Source organism: Hyperolius riggenbachi, chromosome 11, assembly GCF_040937935.1.
Source record: "Hyperolius riggenbachi isolate aHypRig1 chromosome 11, aHypRig1.pri, whole genome shotgun sequence".
NCBI classification, from domain to species: Eukaryota; Metazoa; Chordata; class Amphibia; order Anura; family Hyperoliidae; genus Hyperolius; species Hyperolius riggenbachi.
In genome coordinates this window covers 181594078-181606278 of record NC_090656.1, presented here as the reverse complement: position 1 = coordinate 181606278, position 12201 = coordinate 181594078, and the positions used below count along the sequence as shown (strand labels likewise).

The 12201-nt window shown below is 41.2% G+C and overlaps 1 protein-coding gene across 4 annotated transcripts in view; it reads right to left on the bottom strand.

The window, feature by feature from the left end:
* Positions 1-9522: 9522 nt before the first annotated feature.
* The window catches only part of SALL1 (spalt like transcription factor 1), a 47571-nt gene continuing 44892 nt past the window's right edge, over positions 9523-12201 (bottom strand). For all 4 annotated transcript variants that reach the window (XM_068259722.1, XM_068259725.1, XM_068259723.1 and 1 more), the window contains exon 4: positions 9523-11136. In XM_068259722.1, the coding sequence (XP_068115823.1) occupies positions 10696-11136 (441 nt within the window). In that variant the 3' untranslated portion in view covers positions 9523-10695. The remainder of the gene's footprint in view (positions 11137-12201) is intronic.

Sequence of the window (12201 nt, the reverse complement as noted above, 5' to 3'; positions counted from 1 at the left end):
GGCTCAGAGGTCATTGGGGGAGGGGGGGACTTTGACTGCAGCAAAGGGCCGCTCATACCTCTTTCTGGTTTAGAGGTGTCAGTCGGGGGGGGGGGGGGGGGCATTGTTACTAGAACTGGCCCTGACATATATTGATCATTAAGAGCGCTTACCTGCTAGAATGCATTAAAACTACTCATGCTTGACTTGAGTAGTACAAAGTTTGTTCATCATTGGACAACTCCCTCCCCCCAAGGAATCAAGGAAGGAATAGTGTTGAATGTCGGAAATTAGAAACACACAAAACACTTTCTCAATGCAAGGCACAGCTTTGCTAGTGAAGACAGTAACTAGTAAGCCAGTACAGCTGTAAACAGTACTTAGAAAGTAACCAATCACTTTTTTAAAGTTCATTTAAAAAAAAGTTCATTTTCACAAAGAAAAAAAGCCACAAAACAATTCAGGTACAAAAAACAAAAAAACAAACAAAAAAACAAACAAAAAAAAACACTGAAAATATAGATTTCTTACATTACAGCTGGGTCAATCTTAAACGTGAAAGATCATGGCACAGCTAGTAAAAGGATACCAGCAAAAACCTATAGGAAAATTCTAAAGCATTAATGTTCCTCTAAAAATCTAAAGCATTAATGTAGTATACAGTGGAACATACAGTCAATGAAACATATGCTCCACTGTAACTGCTCACGTGTTTTGCGGTAATGCATGCCTTTATAATCACAACGCATCCACCACGCTGTGAATGTCCTATAGGTAGTGCATTGTAGGGGCAAGCCGCATCATAAAGTAGTCCTTATGCCCACAACCCAACACTGTGAAAGTAGCCTTAGTGAAATATGATGTTTCAACTATATTTTGCATACTGGCACATAGGAAATGCTCAGTTCAGCAGAAAGGTTATATAGTGCCCTTAAAACAAGTTTTTGGTCAAACTACTAGAACCGGCCAATCAAGTAACCTTAAATATGAACAATTCACATTTTTAAATTGGCATATTCCATCCTAGTCCATGGCGTTGCTCAGAATCTTGTGGTCAACAGTAAGCCCTCCCCCCCTCCTATTCTGGGCATGGACTTCAGCTCACCCCTGACCACCAATTGCTACCATTGCTTTAAAGGAGAGAGCAGGATTTCTCTGACCCCTACATTTGTCTGTTTGGTCACACGAAGTCTTGTAGTGTGAATTTTTCCAGCCAGTAAGGGGCCAAAACAGAAGCACTGCCCAGTCTTGCAAAAAGGAAATTAGTCAATTATAAATAAGCTGCATTGTCTTTTTGTGATCCATTGCTACATCATAAATAGGCCCCTATATATAGTTAAAAGCTTACAGGACAACTGTAATGAGAAGAATATGGAGGCTGCCAATTGTATTTCATTTTAAACAATACTAGTTGCCTGGCGGTCCTGTTGATCTATTTGGCTGCAGGAGTGTTTGAATCACACCAGAAACAAGCACACCGCTAATCTTGTCATATTTGACAATGTCAGAAAAACCTGATTTTGTGCATGCTTGTTTGGGGGCTATGGCTGAAAGTGTTAGAGGCACAGAATCAGCAGGATAGCCAGGCAACTAGTAGCACTTAACCGCTTGCCGCCTGCGTCACGCCAATGGGTGTGGCCGCGGCGGCAGCCCCAGGACCAGCTAACGCCAATTGGCGTAAAGTCCTGGGGCAGCAGTTTACGGGAGATCGCACGCAGGCTGCGCGCGCATCTCCCGCTTGGTGGGCGGAGCTAAGCTCCGCCTTCAGTCTCCGAGCGGCGATCGCCGCTCGGGAGAGACTGTTTCACGCCGAAACTGCCGTGTATTTACATGTGCAGCGCTGCGATCAGCAGCAGCGCTGCACTGGGGACAGCCATGTGACACGGCTGTCCCTCTGGGGGACAAGAGAGCGATCGGCTCTCATAGGCAGAAGCCTATGACAGCCGATCGCCGTGATTGGCCGGCTGGGGGGAGGGAGGGGATTTAGAAAAAAAATAAATAAGAAAATAGCAAAAAATATTTAAAAAAACAAACATATTTTTATAAAAAAAAATAAACACGGGGGGGGGGGGCGATCAGACCTCACCAACAGAGAGCTCTGTTCGTGGGGAGAAAAGGGGGGGGGGAATCACTTGTGTGCAGAGGTATACGGCCCTGCAGCTTGGCCTTAAAGCTGCAGTGGCCAATTAAGGTTAAATTAGGCTGGTCACTAGGGGGGGTTTAACACCATGGTCCTCAAGAGATTAAAGACTCTGAAGTCTCCCGAAAATGAGGTTGTTACTTTAACCACTTCCCGACCGCCGTATATACAATTGGCGGGCGGGAAGTGGACCCGCAAGGACCGCCGTATAGACAAATGGCGGCGGTCCTTTTACGGGCATGGGCGGCGCGATCGCGTCATTCGTGATGCGATCGGCCGCCGGCGACTGGCTCCGCCCCCTCGCGCTGTAACCCGCCGGCCGTTCGGAAGCGCTGGCGGGTTACTAGCACCCGGATCGCCGCATACAAAGTGTATAATACACTTTGTAATGTATACAAAGTGTATTATACAGGCTGCCTCCTGCCCTGGTGGTCCCAGTGTCCGAGGGACCACCAGGGCAGGCTGCAGCCACCCTAGTCTGCACCCAAGCACACTGATTTCCCCCCCCCCCCTGCCCCCTGATCGCCCACAGCACCCCTCAGACCCCCCCCTGCCCACGCCCCAGACCCCTGTTTGCACCCAATCACCCCCCTAATCACCCATCAATCACTCCCTGTCACTATCTGTAAACGCTATTTGTTTTTTATACCCTAAACTGCCCCCTCCTGATCACCCCCCACCCCTCAGCTTCTCCCCAGCCCCCCCCCCCGTGTACTGTATGCATCTATCCCCCTGATCACCTGTCAATCACCCGTCAATCACCCATAAATCACCCCGTCACTGCCACCCATCAATCAGCCCCTAACCTGCCCCTTGCGGGCAATCTGATCACCCACCCACACCAATAGATCACCTGCAGATCCGACGTCAGATCACCTTCCAAGTGCAGTGTTTACATCTCTTCTCTACCCTAAACACCCACTAATTACCCATCAATTACCCCCTATCACCACCTGTCACTGTTACCCATCAGATCAGACCCTAATCTGCCCCTTGCGGGCACCCAATTACCCGCCTACACGCTCAGATTGCCCTCAGACCCCCCCCTATCAATTCGCCAGTGCAATAGTTACATCTTTTCTTCCCTGTAATAACCCACTGATCACCTGTCAATCACCCATCAATCACCCCCTGTCACTGCCACCCATCAATCACCCCCTGTCACTGCCACCCATCAATCAGCCCCTAACCTGCACCTTGCGGGCAATCTGATCACCCACCCACACCAATAGATCGCCCACAGATCCGATGTCAGATCACCTCCCAAGTGCAGTGTTTACATCTCTTCTCTACCCTAAACACCCACTAATTACCCATCAATCACCCAGTCACTGCTACCCATCAATCAGCCCCTAACCTGCCCCTTGCGGGCAATCTGATCACCCACACCAATAGATCGCCCGCAGATCCGACGTCAGATCACCTCCCAAGTGCAGTGTTTACATCGGTTCTCTACCCTAAACACCCACTAATTACCAATCACCCCCTGTCACTGCTACCTATCAGATTAGACCCCTATCTGCCCCTAGGGCACTCAATCACCCGCCCACACCCTCAGACCCCAGCCCTGATCACCTCGCCAGTGCATTTTTTGCATCTATTCCCCCCCTCTAATCACACCTTGAGACACCCATCAATCACCTCCTGTCACCCCCTAGCACACCTACCCATCAGATCAGGCCCTAATTTGCCCCGTGTGGGCTCCTGATCAGTCGGCCAAACCCTCAGATCCCCCTTCCGATCACCTCCCCAGTGCATTGATTGCATCTATTTTCCCCTCTAACCACCCCCTGAGACACCCATCAATCACCTCCTGTCACCCCCCTAGCACTCCTATCCATCAGATCAGGCCCAATACAACCTGTCATCTAAAAGGCCACCCTGCTTATGACCAGTTCCACAAAATTCGCCCCCTCATTGACCACCTGTCATCAAAATTTGCAGATGCTTATACCCCTGAACAGTCATTTTGAGACATTTGGTTTCCAGACTACTCACGGTTTTGGGCCCGTAAAATGCCGGGGCGGTATAGGAACCCCACAAGTGACCCCATTTTAGAAAAAAAGACACCCCAAATGTATTCTGTTAGGTGTATGACGAGTTCATAGAAGATTTTATTTTTTTTTCAAAAGTTAGCGGAAATTGATTTTTATTGTTTTTTTTTTTTTCACAAAGTGTCATTTTTCACTAACTTGTGACAAAAAATAAAATCTATGAACTCTCCATACTCCTAACAGAATACCTTGGGGTGTCTTCTTTCTAAAATGGGGTCACTTGTGGGGTTCCTATACTGCCCTGGCATTTTAGGGGCCCTAAACCGTGACGAGTAGTCTAGAAAACAAATGCCTCAAAATGACCTGTGAATAGGACGTTGGGCCCCTTAGCGCACCTAGGCTGCAAAAAAGTGTCACATGTGGTATCGCCGTACTGTAATGTGTTTTGGGGTGTATTTTTACACATACCCATGCTGGGTGGGAGAAATCTCTCTGTAAATGGACAATTGTGTGTAAAAAAAAAAATCAAACAATTGTCATTTACAGAGATATTTCTCCCACCCAGCATGGGTATGTGTAAAAATACACCCCAAAACACATTATACTACTTCTCCTGAGTACAGGGGTACCACATGTGTGGCACTTTTTTACACCCTAAGTGCGCTAAGGGGCCCAAAGTCCAATGAGTACCTTTAGGATTTCACAGGTAATTTTGCGACATTTGGTTTCAAGACTACTCCTCACGGTTTAGGGCCCCTAAAATGCCAGGGCAGTATAGGAACCCCACAAATGACCCCATTCTAGAATGAAGACACCCAAAGGTATACTGTTAGGAGTATGGTGAGTTCATAGAAGATTTTATTTTTTGTCACAAGTTAGCGGAAAATGACACTTTGTGAAAACAAACAAAATCGATTTCCGCTAACTTGTGACAAAAAATAATATCTTCTATGAACTCACTATGCCTCTCAGTGAATACTTTGGGATGTCTTCTTTCCAAAATGGGGTCATTTGGGGGTATTTGTACTATCCTGGAATTCTAGCCCCTCATGAAACATGACAGGTGGTCAGAAAAGTCATAGATGCTGGAAAATGGGAAAATTCACTTTTTGCACCATAGTTTGTAAACGCTATAACTTTTACCCAAACCAATAAATATACACTGAATGGGGTTTTTTTTATCAAAAACATGTGTGTCCACATTTTTCGTGCTGCATGTATACAGAAATTTTACTTTATTTGAAAAATGTCAGCACAGAAAGTTAAAAAAATCATTTTTTTGACAAAATTCATGTCTTTTTTGATGAATATAATAAAAAGAAAAAATCTCAGCAGCAATCAAATAGCACCAAAAGAAAGCTTTATTAGTGACAAGAAAAGGAGCCAAAATTCATTTAGGTGGTAGGTTGTATGAGCGAGCAATAAACCGTGAAAGCTGCAGTGGTCTGAATGGAAAAAAAGTGCCTGGTCCTTAAGGGGGGGGGGGGGGGGGTAAAGCCCACAGTCCTGTGGTTAAAAACCTCATTAACATTATTGCCCCTCTTAAAATGCCACAGAACTGCAGCTAAAAACCCCTTCAATCACCCCAAACTCACCCCTTTATCAGCAGGCAAAATCCACGACTTTCTTGGTTATGGATTTTGCTGCCGCCTCTATGCGCATCAAGCAGCGCGTATCACCGCCTCTCCTCCGCCCCTCTCAGTGAAGGAAGACAGAGGGGCGGGGGAGAGGCGGTGATCCGGGCTGATTGACGCACAGAGGCAGAGCTGCGCTGCCTCTATGGGGAAGAAGCCCACGATGTACCCCTGTGAGTTTGGGGTGATTGAGGGGGTTTTCAGCCGCGGTTCTGCAGCGTTATAAGAGGGGCAATAATGTTAAGGTTTTTAAAGTAAAAACCTCATTTTCAGGAGACTTCAGCGTCTCTTCAACAAATTGAAAGCAAATCTGGTTCTGCCCCATCCCACAAAAAAGACCTGCACACAAGGCGCACAATAATACCCTAGTTAATAATAGCACTGTCAAAATCTACACAACACAAACTACGGGGCCTACTTAGATTAAATAATTACTGCTTTCCCCTGGAGCTTTATGTTTAGCATTATGTAAGATTATGCCTAACATGCATTTATAAAATTAAGTACTGAACATTAACAAATGGACATGCACCATTGAAGTAGACCTAGACTCTTGCACAGGACAGAATGAAAACAACTGCACCCTGTGTGTATTCAGAGAGAGTTTAGTCTAATTCCCCCTTCTCTGTGTCTAATCACCACCGTAATTTCATCTCTTTGCTGTGTCAGCTCAGGAATCCCCTCTGCCATGGCAGAGCAGCTAATCTGTAAACACAGGATGTTAACCGTATGTCTGTTTCTGTGAAAACAGGAAGTAGACACTGCAGATTTGTTGCAGGGTTTGTATCAGCTGTAAGAAAGAAAGGTTTTTCTGTATAGTTTATTATGCTGTTGTGGATCTTTTAGAGCAGAGAAGAAGTTCTGAGTTCTGGTCCACTTTAATGGTAAAGCAGGGACATTCATTTGTACACCACTAACATCTGGCAAAAGAAAAAAAATGCAAAAGAAAGAATGGAATGGGTCACATGATCTCTCATCAGTTACCATTAAAGAGTCAAATGCTTGTTTTGAAGGAAATGCAAAAGGGCACGTACATCAACAATCATCATTAAGGGCAGCTTCCATAAAAGGGAAAAATATAAGTCTGCCTGCAGTTAGAGTTTGTTTGCACTTCCTATATAAAAACAGACAGCCAACATAGTTCCCTTGCAATTTTACTTTGATCTTATTTTTATTTACCCCCCCCCCCTTCTCCTCCTATCCATCTTTACAGGTTATACTGGTCTTTTGTCATAAACTCAGTATTACTGGATTTAGTTGGGAATGACTTAAAATTCTAAGTTTCTACCGTAGCATTCCTATTATTGTACTAACCACAAAATCATAAAAATGTAAACTCTGTATCTATAGCAGATAAACCTATTAATTTATTGGTGCAGGTGGATTAAAATGTATCCAGTGGATGCATAGAATACACTGCACCTGTCAGTCCTTTGGGGACACGGCAACCGCATACGGTCTGAGCTTTTGTCAATAGCTCATCTAAGCTTCAGTGTCATTTATAAATCTAAACAGCTGACCACACAAGAAAGAAACCACAAGGGGCTTATAAGACTTGTCCTCTTGCAAACATGCAAATATATTGCTGGTTAAAAGACAAAAAATGTATTTCGAAACTGGCAATATGGCAGTTTTCTTTTAATATTCCTGGTAAAGAGATATCAAAATTATTACCAATAAGAAAAATTTGCCAAACGATATACACGTGGTGCTAATTAAACAGTGAAAAATAAATTTGGAAAATAAAAAAATATATATCACAAAAACCCCTCTTCATATTACACAGCTGCAACTGATAATCCAGAAGAGTCATTTCTTTATTAAGTCAAACTATTGAATATCATTATGTTAATGCAAGTTACATTAATTGCAGAATTCGTAGAAAAAAAAAAAAATCAGATTGAGACACCGTTCAGTAAAGAGTAGCTAAAATAAATAAAAAAAAAATATCACAAAACCATCTTTCCCTAAACTAAACTGCCCGAGGGAATGAAATTAATTTACATTGGATAGTCTTCATTTCTACATTCTAACAGATGTTACCGTAATTTAATAAAGTGTCCAAGTGCATAAATGTGCAAAAACTGATACGTCTATTTAAAGAAAAAGGTTGATGCAAAAATGCAACTCTAAGAATATTAACACCCCACCACTACCAATCTTCACTTGCCTAAAAATTCTTTCCTTGAAAGAAGATGTAGTGGGAATATTTGTGTCCCTTGATAAAGATACTTTAGCAGCAACTGCAAAAAGAGGTAACATTTTGTTAGAAGGATCATCAGTAATTATCTTGAAACTCAGTAATTATCCAGAGAAACCAGTGTTAGCCTGTCCCAAATTCAGCTTCACCTATTACTTTTTACTGGCTGGCTTGAAAGAAATGCAACAAATAGTAGCTACTGTTAGAGAGAATACAAGCAGATTAATGTACCCTCTTTTTATACATCGATCTCAAATTCTCTTACGATGTGATTACTATAATTCTCAAGCATGGGTATTGGAATAGCAAAACTATAGAAGGAGAAAACACAAAAAAAATACACAACTGGTACTTAAATTGGTCATTTTTTTTTATGTTCGTCTTCAACTTTATTCAAGTCCTAAGAATAGTAGTAATAAATAAATTTAAAAAAATGCAGACGTAAACCACAGACATTAACCCTTTGTCCTTTTACACTTAATCAGTTGCTGTCAGTTATAACTGAACGAAAACCAAATTTCAAAGTAATGCCCATGTTTTCCTATGGCCTCTTTTACACTTAATGCGTTTTACTGAAATCTTCTTCCCAATGCACTACTATGGAAAAACCGCGTACCAACGCGTACTAACGCGTACTAATGCACACCAAATGATTAAGTGTAAACAGGGCCTTAGACTGCCAGTTTTTGTTTTCTTTTTTACAAAAGCTACATACAAGTACCAGCTTGGTTTGTATTGTGTTTATTAAATTTCTTGCCCAAATCTACCTGTACCTAAGTCCAAATTATTTAGTAAGATTGTTAATAAAGGTGCAAATTAATCTGAGATGGTTGAATTATGATTGAATTCTGCTATTATCTGCTAATTATTACGGGATGTTTCAGAAACCTGCATGGTTGCTTAAAAACACCTAAGCATTCTAACACTGATGTGTAGCAGAGTTATGCAAACTATATGTAAACTGCAATTTATGGTATTGTAAAATGTCTTGACCATGAGAAAATTTAACGTGACCAGTACAGTTTTGAGATAGACATTGGAGTGAGATTCTTAGTGGCAGAAGCAAGTATTTAAAATTAAAAAAAACACTTAAAATGATTAACTTCACTGAAAATCTTTAAAGAGAAAACAAAACAAACAAAAAAAAAAACTCAAAGGGAACTACGGTGCATTCCCTGTATAAACAGGAACATAAACAGAGGGGAATAGTTGCATAGCACATTATGCAAGCATTGCTTATAGTAATGCATGCAGTCAATGAAAAGTATGCTCCACTGCCACAGTAAGTGCAAGCAGTAAAGAGCAACACTGCGCTAGGCCATTGTAGTCAATTAGATCCCATCGCACCAGATGCACTTTGAATGTTGCATAGACTTGTGCCCCACTGTGAACTTCGCTTAAAATAACCCCCCAAGAAATATGAATGCAGTACTTTACATGGTACATTGTGACCACTTCCTTATAAAATATATTTAATATATTAGTAGAAATGTCACAATGACAAAATTGTGAAAATCACATGAGACCCTATTCACACACACACAAACAAATGAGTGAAAACTTGATGCATTTGAATATGGATTCAAATTACAGTATCATTTTATTAATTCATTAAAACATAATTGGACTCAACTTTCAAAAAGAGTGCAAAATTGTCCATTTCCTGCCCCTTCCCCCCAGGAAAAAGGTAAAACAAACAAAAACAAAAAAAAAAGAAAAGAAGTAGGATCTAAAGAAATATACACCTCACTTTGTTCTGCAGTTAGAGAGTATGACTGTTTTGATTTTTACTGCTCAAGAACTGTAACGTTCTAAAATAAGATTGTTGCAGGCCAAGTACACTTAAAAGACCACAAAAACGTATTTACAGTTGATATTTGTTCATTTATATATTTATATATGTACATATACACAAGCATCTACAATTTTTCTCTTTTTGAAATGGAAGGATGATTAAGATGCCATATTTAGCAGCAACTGAATTTCCAGCACACATCCTGTGTTGAATATATACTTACAAATAGGAGCAATATCAGAAGGCGAGAGGAAGGGGAGGCCGCAAAAAATAAGGGTGGGGAGGGAAATGTCATTTTGTTTCAGACAACCTGCGTGCTTTTCACTGCACACAAATCTAATACACAAAGACAACAAATGCACAGAACATCCATTGGTGAATGTGTAAAAGGGCTAGATCTACAAATTCTGCATTATGACATACCGTAAAAGGAGGGGGGGAAAAAAAAAAAAAAATCTGTTCAAGGTTACTCTATAAGATCCTAAAAAGCAGTCTTTTTCAAAGTCCATGTTCTGTCAGTCAAAAAACAAAATAAAAAAACCCTCAGCAATAAAATTCCCTTAAAATTTTCTCTCACTTACAGACAAAGCCAATTTTACCATATTACTTTATGCAACACCACTGGGGACCATGTTAAAACTGAATATATAAAATAAGTTAATGCCAAAAAGATCAACAGTCAAGACTTTCAAATTCGCCATAAATGTTACAGCCTGTTTACAACTCCAGTCTATTAGTATTTACTTCCAAATACAAAAAGACCAAAGTTAATGCTTGCATTTTGTATGCAGAGCTAAAAGTTATGAACACTAATAAATACACTCAAAACTCTAGAAGTTGAACATGATATAAAAAAAGTCTCAATGGTGCGGTTCAAAGAAAAAAAAATCTAAATAAAAAAAATTGAAAGAAGCAACCTCTGGCTGCACATATTGTCCTCGAGATTGGATATGCTAATTTGTGGCAATTTCTTTGCTTTCTTCCACAAAACGCATAAATCTGAAAGAAGTCCCATTTTCGCTGCTTGCCAGTTTCTCCAGACCCGCTAGAGGTGCATTTGGTTCGGAGTTTTGCAGTTTATCTAGGTTTCCAGTCATGCCACTGACAGGGGAGCTCCCACCATTTCCTAAGCTTCCAGTCATCGGAGTGATTCCCCCATTTTGAATAACTGAAATCTCATTGGTCTTCATCGCCAAACCATTGGACAAGGCTGCAGCATACTGATTCCAGAAAGTGGATGGATCGCCATTCCCGGTCCTGGCAACCAAGTCTTTTGGGAAAATTTCTGGAAATTTAACTGGATTTGCCCCTAAAAATGTCATTGGACCATCCACAGAAAGACGTCTTCCTCTCCTTGCAGGTGTACTGTTCCACATATGAGTCCCCATGTGAACCTGTTACAAAAAAAAAAAAAAAAAAAAAATTAATTATCTTGATTAAAGTTAAATGAGAAAAGGAAAAAAACTAACAAAAAATTATTTAGAGGTTTCTGTTTTGTTGGAGGTTTGTTTTAATTTTTTTTTTAATTTACTACTGGCCAAAGTGCCGCTTTAATTTTCTCCACCTCTATGCTCAAGGAATGTTCCTTGGGCAACGATATTAAACACAAAAACACACAGTTCATATATAAACACTTTAGCTGGCTCATGCCTGAACATCTGTTCATGCTCTGACATAAGCAACTAATTTTACATCAACTCTGGCTGGTGTAATATGTTGGTAGCCCTTTATAAAAAGAATAAAATAATCTCTGAAATTCTCACCATCCACCGTACCATAGATTCTGGCAAAAGTTATATTCTCTATAGGTAAGGTACAACGCAGAAAGCCGCAAGTACACGGAATTAAAGGGAACCTAAACCAAGAATATGGATTTTCCTTTTAAAATACCAGTTGCCTGGCAGTCCTGCTGATCCTGTGTCATGCGTTCAGCCACAGCCCCTGAACAAGCATGCAGATCAGGTGCTCTGACTGAAGTCAGACTGGATTAGCTGCATGCTTGTTTCAGGTCTTTGATTTAGCCACTACTGCAGGCAAAAGAGATCAGCAGGACTGCAAGGCAACTGGTATTGTTTAAAAGGAAACCTCCACATCCCTCTCAGTTTAGGTTCCCTTTAACTTATTTCATTTGATCTACACTCTGCCAAGGTCTACACAACTTAAAAAATACATTGAAACCTACTGTATATATTTGTATATTTGTCATTTAACCTTGAGGGCTTAGCCACAGTGGGATATTGCATTGTAATGCGACGTTAAAGTCACAATGCAGCATCACAATGCAAAAATAAAAGTGTAACATTAACGCTGCATTACCGTCACATACAGTAGGTACAGTAAAGCATACAGGCAATGAAAAGTATGCTTTCCTGTACCTGGTAACGTGTGTTTAGAGGTAACACTGCAAGCAGTGCGTTACCATAATGCTACACATTACAATGCGACGCTAACGTCACACT